This window comes from Poecile atricapillus, chromosome Z (assembly GCF_030490865.1).
Source record: "Poecile atricapillus isolate bPoeAtr1 chromosome Z, bPoeAtr1.hap1, whole genome shotgun sequence".
Taxonomy (NCBI): Eukaryota; Metazoa; Chordata; class Aves; order Passeriformes; family Paridae; genus Poecile; species Poecile atricapillus.
Genome location: NC_081289.1, coordinates 63,758,763 through 63,774,823, shown reverse-complemented (window position 1 = coordinate 63,774,823; position 16,061 = coordinate 63,758,763). Strand labels below are relative to the sequence as shown.

Below are 16,061 nucleotides of genomic sequence, written 5' to 3'. Positions count from 1 at the left end.
CTGACTCATATTAGACCTCTCAAGCTGAAACCTTGTAAATTGTCTTTCAGAAGATTTCAGCCAAAGTAGTCATACCGTGTTTAAATGTAAACCAAGTAAAACTGATTGTATTGCCTGTAGTAAAAATCTTTTGGAATTTCTTCTGAGAAGTCCTATCACCTGCCTGGCTCCCAGAGGAAAAAATGAGAATTTGGAAGGCCATGATCTGCATTGTGAATGCTCTTTTATCACCTGAAGGAATATCTGGGCATGTCGTAACCCTCCAAAAAGTCACACTAATTTAATGGAATGTCCTTTATCAGCAAAAGCCTTCATAAAAGCTGAACCATAAGGTTCAGCTCCTGTGCATGAGTGGACCTTCTGTGCACATCCCACCACCCTCCAGGAGTGCAGACCCTGCCATCTGAGCAGGCTCATGCTCAGTGATGATGAAGGCAAAGGATGATTTCTCCCAGAGCTCCTTCCTAGCCAGCAGCTTGGGAAAAGGCACTAGGAGAAGGAGGTAAAGCAAAGTGAGGAGGAAGCTACCCCACTCTGTTCTGGCTGCTCTTCCTGCTGGGAGGTGGACAGAGAGCAGGAGGAAGCTGGTGGAAATGCTGAGGGGAGAGCACAACTCACCAGAGGAAAAGCTAGGGTGAAGGACACAAGATCAATGGCTGTGAGGCAGAATGTGGAGAACTTGCTGAGACAAGAGGCTGGTGAGGGAAGGACTTGTGGTGGGTGAGGTGAGGTCTGGGATTAGCTGGGAATAAGGAGAGCAAGAGAAACAGAGCTGAAAGGACATGAAAGCAAGAGCGCAGCCTTCTTAGAGGTCATACCGTAAAACATGAGATATTGAAGTTCGAGCATCATTTCTCCTCCAGCATTTGGTGTCATAGACATCAGAAAATACCAGGATAAGTCCTGATTCTTAAGTCCTGACCCCTGCAGGGGTCTTTGGGACTAGTTAAACCTTTAGGGTTGAACTGTCTGAGAAACCAAAATCTCTGGGAAATTTTACCCCCACCTCAAGAAATTCAAAGCTGCTCTAGTTCGTCTCAGAAATGGGGATCTTCAGGATTTATTTTCCTGCAAAGCTGAGAGCTCAAAAAAATCTTGCATTCAGCCTTGTGGAGTCTGCAGCACCAACTTTCAAAACAGAGTCTGTGAAGCACAGGATCCACAGACAGATTTGGTAAGGCCTGCACAGAGTTATTTCAGAAAAACGGGACTTTTGCTTAAACCGTCTACAATTGCAGATTTCACCTACAGGAAACTAGGAAAAAAATGACAAGTCCTTAATGGACAGTGGAAGGATACAGGGGAGACCAGAGACAAAATCAGTTTTCCTCTTATGAGGAGGCCAGTTCTGTGGAGCCAAGGTTAAGCACTTGGGTTTTTGGTTTGGTTTATGCTCTTTGGGCCCCTGTCCACAAAGATAAATAGAGATCTTTTCTGATGAAGATAAATTGCTTCTGCCCACCAGAGCTTTCAGTTTCAGTTCTAGCTGGGATATGCTGGTAATCCTGAGATAAAAATTGTCTTCTGAATATATTGCAGTTAACTTCAGTTGTATAAATCCAAGCATTAGCTGTATACTATAAATAGGCAGGATGTGCAAGGAGGCCAAGTAGAAAATGTGCAGAAACTCCTTTTTCCCTTAGTGCTATGCTTCATCACGTATAATATTTTTCATCTGAAAAGGAAACATCATGCACGTGCTTTGTGGCTGCTGTAATTAGCTGGACATAATGAAGCATTGAATTTCACACTTCAGAGAAGCAGATTGGGAAGGATGAGTAATTTTTTTTCAAGTTTTCCTGCTTTTAGTATTTTCTTGGAGGTAGTTTTTTGCAAGATTGGGAAGGGAGCAGGAATACATCTGGTTTATATTACATGATGGCTGTACTTTGGCAATGGAAAAAGATGGCACTTGAAAAAATGAAAGAATCAAAAATAAAAGTTTGGCAACTACAGAACAGAGCAACAATTACAAGAACTGTCTTAAAATTCCCAGGATTTGTAGTTTATTTTTCCATGCTTGCATTTTTCTGATGTTGCTGGTGTTAAAGGAGTGGGACAGAGGAAATTCAGTTGGACTTGGCAAAGTTCAGATATCTCTGTGAAACAATCCCCTTTATTCAGGTTGCCCCCACAGCAGCTGCTGTGATTTTGCATGTGACAGGGATAAGAAGCAAGAAAAAGTGATAGACTTTAATTTTTTTTTTTCTCATTTATTCTTCAGTCAGTGAGCATGAAGTCTTGAAGGGGGTCTCTCTCTTAGCTGGTCTTATCTGTGGAGACGAGGCAGAAGCAGGATTAAGGCAGATGGTTTTGGAAACAGAGATGTGTGAGGCATCTTTGTGGTGGGAGAGGGCAGGAGACGGGAAAATTTATTCCAGCAATGCAAGAGCACCTCATAATGTGTCCCCCGGTGCAGTTTGAAGTTTTTCTTCCCTTTGTATATTCACCAGGAAACAGGTTTTTTCCCCCTCACAGAAAAGCATGAAGAACTGAGGCTCCACTCGTGTTGTGGCCATTTGGATCCCGGGGCAGAGGTGTTGGGAGCCCAGGACACTGCCCACCTGCCTGGGTTTGAGCTGTGGATGTGACCTGTGGGCACCTTCCAAGGGTGGAGGATGTGATGCCTCCCCTGGGGCTGCTGTTCACACCCTCCAGTTTGGAGAGTGCAGGGGTTCAGCCTCTGCAGGGCTGGAGCCTGGGAAGGTTGGGAATCTGCTTCCCCTGCAGTGGGGTCTGAGCTCTGGGACTTTTTTTATCCCCAGGCTGTACAGCAGCTGAGCTAACTTTAAATAGAACGCTGGAACAAAAATACATTCTAAATGATTTTTAAGTAAAAGCTAATGTAAAAATGCGGGAGTTTAGACCAATGTAAATGCATTACATTTAAAACAATTTTCAAATGTAGTAGATAAAAAAATATTCTTGCCCTTAAAATTCCTAAAGAACACATTTTTCCTTCTGAGTCCTGATTTAATTAGATTATATTTTTATTAGACATTCTTTACAAATTATAAAATACCGCTATTATACATGCGCAAAGGAAAATCAGTATGAACAATCATATGTAGGCATTCATTGAAATCAACCACAAAACAAACATTTTATGTCAGTTGACAATGTACTCAATATGTATATCTAAAGTGCATTATCTTACAAAAAATATAGGAAGTCAGCAGCACCAAGATACGTTCACAAAATAAATACACCAGTCAACAAAATAAATTATAGTAAATGTGACAATAATAATTGTCTCAGCCTTAGCAGAAAAAAAAAAAAGAAAAAAAAGGAAAAAAAAGGGAAAATTCACAATAACCAAATGTGCAGTTTCAGAGAGCAAAGAGGGGAAAAAGGTTTTATTCTGAGCATTTACAATATTTACAGGTAATAAATATTTTAATACTTCCCATATATTCGCTATTACAGAATACTGCAATATGTCTTCCAAATATCTCTTGCTGAAGATGTCAGCACCTCCTGCAAAGAAAAGAAAGGACAGGAAGAACAGAAACATTAATTAAATTTCACTTCAAATGTGTGGACATAGACTCAATAGCAAGAGTGACACGGACTGCAACAGGTGTGCCTTGCTAGTAACCATTTGCAGTAACAGGGCCTGTTTCACCACGTCACAACTTCAGACATTTATTCAAGGTCTCAGTCATGTTTTTCTCAATGCAACCCCTCTAGAAGTATGATGACCTGCAATTTGTCACACACTGAGGCCATTGTACCCTCACAGGAATGGAAAGGGTTTTGTTTTATTTAGAGCCTTATGCAAGATTCCTGAGTGCTACAAGAAGAAGAATTGTATCACTTTATGATAAAAATGTGAAGTGTTGGAAAAGAAAAAAAAATACAGTTGGAGAAAGAGAAAATTGTTTTGAAGATATGGAAAAGGAAATCCTTGTTAACGCTGTGGCAATGCTGTGTTAACTGCTGGGGTGTGATGCCATGTTCTGATTAAAACAGTACCATTGTGCTTATTTGATCTCTGTTTCCCACTGATGGACCACTCCTTGAGCAAGGGACTGTGGTGCATGTGACTAAAGGCTGCTCAGGGCTTGGAGTGAACAGACTCTTGACAGCATCTCTTGTGTACTTGACTGAGTGAAAAGGCTGTAATCGTGAAACTTTCCCTCTGGGAGCCAGAGAGTTTAATCCTGAAAGAAAGCAACCATCCCATCCTGTTATCCTCCAGCTCCAGCTGCATTCAGCCCAGCTGAAGCAATCAGCTGCACCCAGTCTGAGTGTTTTCTAAGGGATAGTGCAGTCAGGTGTGAGTTCTCTCCCCATGAGAACTAAGCAGAGCCTGTTCCCACCCTCTCTGTGTATTACTTGCACTTCAACATGAAGTTGCTCAGAGGTGCTGCAGGAAATGCTGAAGGGTTGCAATTTTTTTCCCTTCTGTCCCTGTGAACAGCACACATTTTTTACTGGTTCCCTGGGAAACACCTGAGGGTGCAATGCAGAGATATAGGATGGAGTATAATGAAATTCTCTCTGCTGTAGGACTGATCAACAGAGCTGAGGGTAACAACCCATGTGGAAAAAGTGTGTGGGTATGAAGCACAACAAAACTTCCATCCTGAAGAGTTTAAAAGAGCTTTCTTAATATGCACATTGAAAGGGAGTCTACATCTATCATTTAGGAGTTTGCTCGTTCAAAAGGTTTTATAGGAAATTAAGTTAGAGCACCTTAATTGAATTGAAATGGGGATATAGTTGGAATGTCCATGAGAAATAACTTTTAAAGAGCCTGGAATGGAAGTGCTAGCATGAAGTTCCTTAATAATTAGTTAACAACAATATTAGGGTCCATTTCAGGATATATTCCAACAGGTATAATGATGGCACATGATTCATACAGCATGGCTGTGTATGTGTGCATGTCTGCACTACTCAGGCCTACTTCTAAGAGGGTGACATTTTCAATTAAGCCTGGATTTTAGGTTTGGTTTTAAAGTTTAAGCGAAGCTACATCTTGACAGTGGGCTCTGTACTAAGCTGCACTTTGTGATTTGGACCTAGATTTTGCAAGATTGGCTTCTTCCATGAGATTCTTTATGTAGTAAGTCAAAAGATCTAGAAATTATATTATTGTTGTCCATTTTTTTCTGATGTAAACCCAAAATTTTGTTTTCAAGACTGATCAGAGAGAATTGGCATGAAGATTTTAATCCAGGGTGTTCAGCAGAAAAGGAGCACAGAAATACAGTGAAAATCATGCTTAAAGTTTACATCTTTTGCCAGCCTACTGAGGTAACCAAAAACTCACGTACTAGAAGTTTGTTAGAGCTAAACCAACATGTTCCCTGTACTTGTGAAGGAGGAATTTCCTTTTCCTTTTTTAACAGATTCTCCTTGTTTAATGATCTCAAATTAATTAGCTAAAATATAGGTCCTTTTTAGGAATCTCTGAGAAGTGCTGTATTTGGATGTTGGACTCCACAGTAAAGCTGAGAGCCTTCAGCCATCCAGACACACTTCAGACAAAAAGGCTGAACTGGGAAAATCAACATGGTTGTACCTGTAGCTCTTTCATAAAGCCCATTAGGTGGCCACCAATGACAGCACAGCAAGAAAAAGAAGTAACTGTTAAAATTCCCTAAGATGTTTTTTCCATTCTAGATCTCTTTGTGCTCAAGGCAGGTGTTATTTTCTGGCCAAAACAGTCCCTTGACATCTGTTGAAGCCTCAGGCACCTCCTGAGCAGAATCCTGAAGTTTACATTTCCTAAGGTGCTGACAAACCATTCTCTTTAACTTCCCACCTACCCGCTACAACCATGCCAACTGGTTTATGGTCTGGCATACCCTGGCCTATGGCCTGAGTGCCCAGGCCCAGGTTGGTACCTCCTGTAGATGCCAGCATGAGCTGAGGTGATGGAGCACATTGCAAACTGTAGCCTGTAAAGCTTAACCCCAGGCTGGAATTTAGTAAATCCCACAGCTGGTGTCTCTTTCCAAGAGATTTACTGCAAGCAAGTGGCACTTCTCTTATGTCTGTGTTCTGCCAAGGTGAAGGGGAGGAGGAGGAGAGAAAACGGTAGGGTTTTGCTGGTGAAATGCAAACATTCAAGAGTTGAAGAGTGGGATCCTTGGCTTTGCCTGCAACTGTGCAGATTTCCACTCAAGCTGAGATGACTGCAAGGGTATGAGTCACTTGGGACACCTAGGCTGATGTCTCCAGGCCACTGCCCTAAAAACCCTTCACTGTCATGCATGATGGAAGCATACCCCTCTCCAAAAGCAATGCTAAACATTTTTAGGCAGCAACGTAATAGTTTCACAAGCTGACAGAAGGATGGAGCTGAATTAAAAAGTGCTAATGGCAGGGAGAATTTTATGGTGAAAGGCTGGTTTGAGTTGTTTGCAGATATTACTGAGAGTGAAGTTTTCCATGTTCTCCCCTAAGGTTAAACAGTAGAATGAAAAACTGTAAAGCAAGAGTAGGAAAGTTGCCAAAAAGGGGAGGTGTTGAGAGGAAGGAAAGAAAGCTTCACCATTTTATAGATGCAAAGCCTTAAATAAAAGTCAAAGCTTTCAATCTGCTGAGGCCCAAGTGTGGGACCAAGATAGTGAGATACACTAGGCTAAAGCAGGAAAGGAAATTTTAGTCGCTGTGATGTGCTTCCTTTTCACAGAAATACCTTCACTTACTACTCAGCTTCAGGAAGCAGATTTTGGCGAGAAGTTGTTTACGTGAATTTTGTCTCATAGGACAGAAATGGTCTGTCCTCAATGCAAAGTGGAAGGGGCACTTACCTGCAGAGAGCACCTTGAGACTGTGCTTGAAAAACCACTGCCCAGACCTGCTTTTACTCCCAGTTTGTGTGAGGCCTTGGACTCTCACACCAAGGGATAACAATTCAGTAAATACATGGCACACTCCCCAAAAGGATATAGCAGAATTACCTTAAAGTGTGATTATGTGTAGCAACAGAGATGTCCAAAACTGGGCTCTCGGTCATGACGTCTCCATACATGCCAGAATTTAGCCAAGCTGAGCGGGTTCGCCTCTTTTTCTTCTCTTGTTCCTTACGTTTTCCAGGCTTTGCTTTCTTTTTCTTCCCTGACACCTTCAGGGGCTGCTCCTTGTAGGTCTGTGATTTGTTTGTCTCCTGAGTTAGGTATCTGCCCTCATCTTCACTGCCAAACCGGACAGGGTAGTTCTTCGTGTTGGTAGCAGGTTTAGGGTTAGGTGACACCTCCGATGTTGCACGGATCTCTGCAGTGTTGACACCTTCGATTAAATTTTGAAGGAATATTCTTCTTCGTAAGTCTTGGATTGACTTGCCCTTGTCATGCAGTAGCTGGTGCTCTGATACAGCTCTTTTGCTAAAGGAAGAGAAGAGAGGAGAGGGAAAAGTGTTTAGGATTTGGTTATTGCCCAGTGCTTGGCAGAGTTCCTCTCTTCTCTGGCTGAGGTGGCCACAGTGACCATGTCCCAGGCTTGGAGACATCCAGTGAAGTCAGACTGCTGGAGCAAGTCCTGCTTCTTCCACAGAGTAGCTGCTCTCAGCAGAGAAGGGCAAGTCCTAAACAGGTAATAATTCTCAGCTGACTGATCACACACCACTGGACCTGGAGCTGGATTAGTCACTGCTCTGTTCTAGGAAAGCATCATGACTCTTAATATATCACACTTGAGGCAGTAAAAGTAGGAAGGCAGTTGTCAGGGATAGGAAAACGAAAGGGTCAGCTAATGCAGCAAGAGAGGAAAAACACAGCACTTGTATTGTAGCCAGAAGCAGCGTTTATGCAGCATCATTCTAGTGATTTTCTTCTGCTCAGTGGACTTCAAAAACATAAGCATATAAAAGTGCACTTTACTCCTACATTTAAATAAGTGAAATTGCAGGAGCATAAGGAATATTGCAGGAGCAAAAAGGATATAAGATATTTTTATATTTGAACTTGGGTGCCTAAAATACAGGTACTTCAGTCCATAATGAGCTATCCAAGGAGGCAGCCTGAGCATCAGCAGAGACGAGCCTCAGCCACTCTTGTGGATTTACTGCTTGGTCACTTGTGTCTAATTATGGTTTTATATGTCCTCCTAGTATTGCTTTAAGTGTGAACTTTTGAGGCCAAATTTCTTGTCTGCTATGCTGTCTGAATTTCATGCTAACCCTCTTCACTGGATCTTCTTTGAGAGCATCCTGGTTTTTTAGAGTGGTTTTTCCAGAGTTCATCCTGACCTTTTGCTACACTGAGCTCTGTCTTGTTTTCAAGGAACTGGGAGATGAGTAGCTATCTGTCTTTTAGGGATGTTTTTCTGACAAGGAATTAAACATCTCAGGAAAGAAGATACAAACAGTACCTGAATAATAAATAACCAGAGAAAATGTGGGAAAATACATGCCCTTTTCTTGAAGTGGAATAGATGCACAGCTGCACAGTGAACCACAGACAGAGCACAAGCTGGGATTTTAGCTACATTCCCGTGAATGCAGTAATACAGTTTATCCTTCCAATTACTCTACTCCATCATGCAGAGTTTGGCTATGGAATATCTCCTCTTGCATGAGGGTATGGCATGTGACTGGACTCTCACTGGCCAAAGAAATTACATTCACTGCCTTGCCTGTCCTATAATCATTTTGGTCAATTAGCTGAGTAAGAAGTGGTTTCTGCATTTGGGTGAACAGGAAGAAGACACATCATTGTGAGTGAATATTCCTTCCTTCCTTCCATCCCTCTTTTTCCTGCTATGCTACCACATTTGAAAACGCAAAATATTTGGAAGCATTCTGCAGGTTCTCTTTCTTAGTCCCCTCTGCCAACTCTTTAGGTGTATGACTTGATCAATAGTAGAGCTACTGGAAGTTGGCAATTTCAAGTAGCTCTGGTTTAAGAGCATCCTCTTCAATTTCTGTATTTGCAGGGCTGCACTTTTTGAGTATTGGGTTCAAGTGATCGATTTAAGTGATGCTACATCTCTATTGCTCAGGGAAAAATTCAAACAGCAGCTTTCTCCCATTCCACAATGAGACTGGAAGATGACTGTCAAAATCTTGCTCAAAATCATCTCTGCATATATTGAGGTTTGTGAATACACATGTAATCAAATATCTGTGATTTAAGTGTCCCCAAATCTGTTTTTTGAATGACTTCAGCCATTGGGGCAAATATTTTATGACCCTCTACTAAATGTCCCTGAGCAAAAATGCAATGTGATAATGCTAAGCTGCCATATCGTGTCTTTCTCTTCAGTGCAGCTGTGACCATTAATGCAAGCTCATGATCTCCCCCAGAAGAATTTTTTTGAACAAGAGCCATCTCCAACACCCTTCTCATTAGGGTCGTTCTGATTGGCAAATAGGCCAATAAAACCAGCACCCTGGGCTCCTCTGTGCAACTGCCTCTGTGCTGCCTGTCAGGCTGTCCAGTGTGACTTATGATACATTCTGAGCTTCAGTAGTCTATTTTCTCAAGAAATTTGCATGGGAAATGCAGTTCTGCTTTCACTCTTCTTATTCATAGAAAGTGTATGAAATCTCCGTGCTTTAGGGAGTCTAAACCAGTGATGAGCAAAGCTTTCCTACTGCCTCTTGTGAACTATCAAGGATAATTCCTTCTATCACAGACAACCCAAAGCTGCCTTAATCCTCTAATGTGTATTTGGTCGAGTTCCCCACTGTGACAAAATCTTGACTCTCCAAAGCCTGTTATTAAAGTCCTCTTGATTGAAACCTATTCCATTTCACAGGACTGAAACCTAAACATTTGGTTCCAGTACACACAAGGCAGTCAGAGAGCATTACAAGATCTACATCTTGAGTGAGTATGCATTTCCAAAATAATGCAGGGATTGATGTGTGAGGGGTTGGTGTGCCAGAGGGTGGGTTTCTCTTTAAATGTCTGTATGATATTTAGCATCAAGTCTGGCCCCAAATAACATTCTTCTATTCCAGATGATTGTATAACATTATGTAGTGTTACATTTCACATGACTTTTATTACTGAGACAGACTTAAGGATTACATTTTGCCCACCAGCTTCCTTTGTATGCTCTAGATCAAAAAATTTCCTTGAAACAAAGATGTGCTAGATACTTATCTCTTTGACCTTCTGCCTCCTTCTGCTTCAGTTATTCAAACAACTACTATGTTTGTAAATCATGGAGAAAGGCTTGCCCAAGAAGACTGATGTAAGAAGTGCTTGATAATGGAGATATCAGCAATATCTCACCCACACACTCAGAGTAGGAAGGCAATGGAGACTGGAATGATTGCATTCACATATTGGCTATGATATGGGAAAAAATATTAGGCTGTTAGGGTTAAGACGACCCACTAGAGGTCCCTTCCATCCTTCTATAAAACACACCTCTCATCCAAGGAAAAGGATCTTGTACCAAAGCAAGAGCAGTAAATACTAAGCTTACATGTGGCAGGAGCTTTTGAGAGAGGGTTGTTAATGGTTTGTACTTGACCAGAGCATCCAAACCAATTACTGGATCAAAGTACACTGTGTACGTATGAGACTGAGTGTCTCATCACAGGGAGAGCAGCAGAAATCCATGACTTGGTAATATCCTGACTTCATGTACTTGTAGATAAGAGCTTTCAGGCACATTCCTCTTTTTTTTTTTTTTTTTTTTTTTTTCCCTAGTGATATCTAGCATTTCTAAAAGGCAACATTCTTCAGTCTATCTCAGATAGACTTTCCACTTTCTATCTCAGAGAGCTGCTCTTATTTAGCTGTTATTATCCTTGACTGTTCAAGTTGGGTTTGATCCCAAATTCAACAAAATAACTGAGGAGGATTCAGTCAGCTCTCTCGATTTTGCAAGACTGAGTGCCCTTGCCACTGACTCCACATGGAGGGAAATCTGCTCAACCTGTCTCAGGCTTAGGAAAAATATTTTGAGCAGATCTAGGGACATGATGCTGCAATGTCTGGACATGATGATAAAAATATATAATTTCATTTTGAGGCATTACTGGGTTTCTCAGAAGTTCTTTAGCAGCTAAAGCACTCCTATAACAAATAACATGTCTGGAAATCTTTTCTTGGGACAATTTGCTATTGTTTACCATGGTAGATTTGCTTCAGCAAAGTCTGTAGAACCAGGCCTATGTAATTTTGATTATTTTTGCATGTATATAATAATGTGCTTCAGTATTTTCATCCATTAATGGTCTAAGGTTTTGACTGAGAAAAAAAAAATCTCCAAGCCTAAGTGAGTTATTAACCATTAACTCTAGGAATGGTTTGTGGTAATATTAAAACAGAACACATGTTTGAGCGCGGTGTCTGTGTTTGTGCTGTGCCCACAAACAAAACTACATGAATACCACTGACAGCTGACTGATTTCTTGTGTGTGTGTGTTTTACATGCCAGAGCAAAGAGGGAGCTGAGAAATGCATTTTCACTGGTTTCCTTAGGACAGAATGGGGATGTTGGGAAGACCTCTAATCCTGACCTTTAAAAACAAGTGTCAGAACTACACTAATTTCAAAAAGAAGAAGAGTATTTCTCCGCAAATCTAATGTATTTTTTTGATAACCAAATTTGGCTTAGATGCAGTTCAGAGTTTCCTAGCCAAGAAAACAACAGCATTTAGCTGCACTTCAATAATTTTCTTTTTTCTTATTTATTTTTGAAACTGAAGTTCAATTCCTCTATATAATATGGTCCCAAAAGAAAGAAATAGCACAAGAACAGCTTTCAAGAGTACAAAAGAGTTAAACATTAACGGACTGAGAATAATACACTCTAACATTATCAGCAAAAACATGTTCTACACAATTTGCTGTAGGAGATTTGTAATAGCTCTCTGCCTGGTGCCAAGCTTTAGGTATGTCCTAAGTCACTTCACCCGGGGTATATTTTTTTCTTTTGAGTGTTTGGGATTATTATTATTATTATTATTATTATTATTATTATTATTATTATTGTTACTGTTATTGTTATTATTGTTATTATTGTTATTATTGTTATTATTGTTGTTATTATTATTATGTGTATTGCTTAAATGGCAGAGGAAGTGCTACTTGGATATCTTGTCCTTATGTAATAAAACATTTACAAGGAAACGCATCTGAAATTGTTTCATGTCATGTTTCCCTGTAAATTGTGGATTTTCCAGAACTCTTTCTCCAACTTGGCTTCCTTTGGAACTGAATAACAATACAGCCCTCCCCAGTATGACCGAGGTGTTTCCTCCTTAGAAAATCTGATGCAAGCCCAGAGAAAGCCAGCAAGTTAGATGTATGACATAGCTGCTCCTGCATCAGTGCAGAGGCTTCTCCTGAACTTTGTGTATGGGTATTAGTATAAACCAGGCTGACTGTTCTGGAAGAAGCAAAAAGGTCATTTTCTGAACAGACTGTCTTAAGTTACACTATCATTTATCGAAAAACATGCCTCTGCCCCTTAGTAAGATACTGGACTCTTTTAGGATTTTTTATCCCCTGAAGTGGCAGAAATCCAAAGAAATTGTTCAGTACTTCAGTGTCATGATGGCCCTCACTTCTGCGGGTTTCCCCTGCCCTTATCAATATTGGCTCCACGCCAGAGCCGAGTAAGTGCCTGTTAGTGTAACACCGCACTTGGATAAACCGGGATGCTCCCTGCGAGGGTCCTGGGCAACTGTGCGACAATCACCCCGCTTCGTCGGAAGAGAAGCCCCTCACCACAAAGCCTCCCCCAAATCTTTGTAAGGTCAGACAGCTGCAAAGCGCCATTTCCCTGCCCCAAATATCTCTTCCTGGCTCTCAGGCAGCGTCGGTGAGCACCTGGGGCAGGTAACCTGGAGCGGCCCTGTGCGGAGCCGGCAGCGCCGCGGAGCCTCCCGGGCTGCCAAACCTCCGCCCCCCCCCCCCCCCCCCGCACGGAGGGAGAATAAAGGGAAAGAAAAAAAAAAGAAAAAGAGGAACTCACAGTCTGCGGCTGAACCCCTCTACTGATCTCCCGTAGGAGGGCACGGAGTAACTCAGCAGAAACACTGCTAAACTCCACCGCTGGAAGAGTTTAGCGAACATTGTATCCTCCGGGACTTAAAACCTGAAAGGAAAGGGAGGTCAGTCCCGAGGGAGAGATGCGCCAGCGCCCTCCTCAAGGAGTCCCCGCTTCGGCTCTACCAGCTCCGAGGCTCTGAAGGAAAAACAAACTTTCTGAGTTCTCGGCTCACTCCTTCCAAACTTTGCTCTGTCTCCCTCCCTCCCTCTCTCCCTCCCTCCCTCCCTCTCTCGCTCCCTCCCTCCCTCGCTCCCTCCCTCCCTCGCTGCCCGCAGGCAAGATCTCTCGCGACATTAGTTCAAAAACCATCTAGCTCTCATTTGAACAGGGTTAGAGCGGGGTCCAGGGAGTTCCCCGAGCCCTGGTTAGTTCTAGTCCGCTACGCCACTCTCTCAGAGCTCTATGTTACAGCAGAAGCCCACTCTGATGAGGAAAGATTCCCAAAAGTCAGGCCAGCTGCTCACTTCTCTGTAAACACACGCACGGACACAATAACACACACACAGGCTGAGGCGGAGGGGGAATGCATCTCCATCCACATCTGTCTTTCAGTATACCTCTGCAAAGAAAAAGGGTCGGGTTCACGTCTCCAGCTGCTGGAAAATTTTGGTCCTCAACAGTGATAAAGAGAGAGACAAGCGGTGACAAGGAAAGACAAGCAAAGGTCGCTGCCTATCTGGAGAGCCCGAGAGGTCTGGGAGGAGCGGTAGCCCCGGGAGGCTCAGGGGCTGGGAAGCATGCTTGGCTCGGCAGGTTGGACTGGGCTGCAGCCTGCGATGTTCACACGCTCCGGAGCAGCCTCTGGGAGACCTGCGGGAGGACGGACGGTTTTGCAAAGAGATGGCGCCCTAGGAACATGTGCGGAGAGAGCGAGAGCCCGGACGGGATACCCACAACCAAAAGGGAGACTGGGAATCAACGCTTCCCGGGCCCAAATCAAAAAGGAGGGAAGAAAAGGAAACACCCGGATGCACATGCACTCAGCGGACCTCAAGAACTTCGGCCAAGCTCTCCGCATCTTCTGCAGCCGCGCTTCTCTCTCGCTCACCTTCCAGCTCTCCCTTTTCGTGTTTATCCCCGGGTCATCGTCTCCCCTGCCGCGGGGATTCCTCCCATCGGCGGGAGCACTTTTTAACTCAAGCCCCAAAGCGCTGCCCGGGTCTGCTGCCGCCTTTCTTTGCACGAACCTACCGTTGTTGGTCGCCGTTCCCCTATTAGCCGGAGGGTCGGTTCCTAATGATGCTAATTGTACGCTAGTGAAGGGAGAGGGGGGAGCTAAGGGGGAGGGCTAGGGGAAGGACTCGCGGTCTATGAACACAGGCTCTCCTGGCCAAAAACATAAACTAGTGGAAAGTTTTCTCCTCCTCTCCCTTTTTCGCTTTCCACTTCGCTCTCCTTCAGCCTGGCCAGGGCGCTGCAAACCGCTGCGTCAGGTTGCGCTCCCGTGCGAGAGGGGCAGCGCCGCGGGGTTGCGGGGACAGCGGTGGCCGGAGCCGCGGGAGGCTGCTGGTCACCCCCGGTCACCCCCGAGCCCCGCCGGGAACCGCCGGCCGGCAGCCCCGCACCCCGCGATGGAGGCACCAAACTTTTCCATCCCGGGACAACATTTGCGTGAAACCCGAAGGTAACGCAGCCCGCCCGTCTCTCCAGCCTGTTCACGCCCGGAGCTACCTCCGGCTGCTACAAGGGGACTCCGGGACAGAGCCGAGTGGGACAGTGCGCCCCTTGCCCCCACCGCCGATGCCTTTCCTGCAGGGAATGCCCTGCACGCCGATAGCCTCAAGTTCGACGGCGCGGGCCGGACCGCTGCATCGCACACCTGGGGGCCGTCTCGGTCCCGGCACCGTCCCGGGAGGCCTCGCCCCTCCGCGGAACTCCGCCGAGCCCCTCCCAGAGACCGCGGCGGGGGGACCGGGGTCGCTGGTTATGCCGCTGACAGCCTGATTTACAGGGAATGCTTTCCCAACACCCTCACAAGCCGCAACACAACACTGAGGCGTGCCGGCTGATGGCTCCTTCTCATCCTGACCTCGAATTAAAGCAGACTCTGTAGAAGTTTTAGGTGGAAAGCAAAGCGTTTGTCTACCTGCAGCTCATTTTAAGTTAAATGACGCTTGCTGCCACAATTAAAAAACCCATATTCCACACCACACAGGCAAATAAAACCTACAGCATAAGAGCTGAAACAGAAATCATCCTGAAAACCTTAAATCGTTTATGCTGTAAATAAATTCCCTGAACAGCTACTAGTCTATAAACTAAAATGTATAGCTAATAGCCGTCTTTGATTTACATGGCTCTTTCAACTAATTAAAAATAATTGTAAAATTAAATTTCAAAAAAATTGGAAAATATCCCTCCCACACTCATAGGTGCATTGCTCATGTTAAAAGTAAAACGTTCCTCAAATATTTATAGAATTTCCTCTCCCCCAGAAATTAAAAATTTTAAAAAATACACCAAAAATAAACACACACCATCCTTTACAAACTCAAGAAAAATAAATATCTTCTATAAACTCAGAGTCCTGAAGTTTCTTCACAATTTATCACTTCACCTTTTCTTTGAGTTACAGCTGACGGTGCCTCTCAGAGATCACCCTGGCAAACAGTGGTTGCTCTTCTCAGCAATCGCTTCCCAAACTATGTTCTATTCTTAAGAAGAAGAAGAAAAAAAAAAAAAAAAAAAAAAAAAGAAAAAAAGGAAGTTAATTAAAGAAAAAAGGCAATACTTTTCAAAGATCCAGCCTACAGAGCTTTGATTCTGCCTGTAACAGATCAGGGTTAAATAAAGGGTGTTAAAAGCAGGTGCTTTTCTCCCTTGCTGCTCCTTTTATTATGAAGAACATAAGCGTCCCCTAATATATATAGTGAGGGAGACCCTTCTCCATTGCTTTTATTGAAAAGATCAAACTTGTGACATCACTAACCACCTTCCTATGGCTGAGTTTGCCTCTTCTCTGCCTCAGTGGGCTTGGGGAAATAAAAAAAAAAAAAAAAAAAGGAGAGGGAAGAGAAAAAAGTCAGCACAACCCAACTATGTCTGTGCTAATACGGCAGGAACTGAGCAGTGCCAAAGGCTTTTAGGAG

General features: G+C 43.6%; 1 protein-coding gene across 1 annotated transcript; it reads right to left on the bottom strand.

Moving 5' to 3' along the window:
* Positions 1 to 3,343: 3,343 nt before the first annotated feature.
* On the bottom strand, positions 3,344 to 13,021 carry LOC131573910 (parathyroid hormone-related protein-like). The gene is made up of 3 exons (XM_058828279.1): positions 12,895 to 13,021; positions 6,918 to 7,340; positions 3,344 to 3,477 (listed from the first exon to the last, which is right to left on the bottom strand). Exons 1-3 carry the CDS (start codon positions 12,993 to 12,995, stop codon positions 3,468 to 3,470), a joined length of 534 nt encoding a protein of 177 aa, XP_058684262.1. The 5' UTR covers positions 12,996 to 13,021; the 3' UTR covers positions 3,344 to 3,467.
* Positions 13,022 to 16,061: the final 3,040 nt, after the last annotated feature.

Coding starts and splice junctions, on each gene's coding strand:
- LOC131573910 (XM_058828279.1), bottom strand. CDS start 12,995: ATGTTCGCTAAACTCTTCCAGCGGTGGAGTTTAGCAGTGTTTCTGCTG. Junction 7,341..12,894: donor GAGGGGTTCAGCCGCAGACT/GTGAGTTCCTCT, acceptor CTCTTCCTTTAG/CAAAAGAGCTGTATCAGAGC.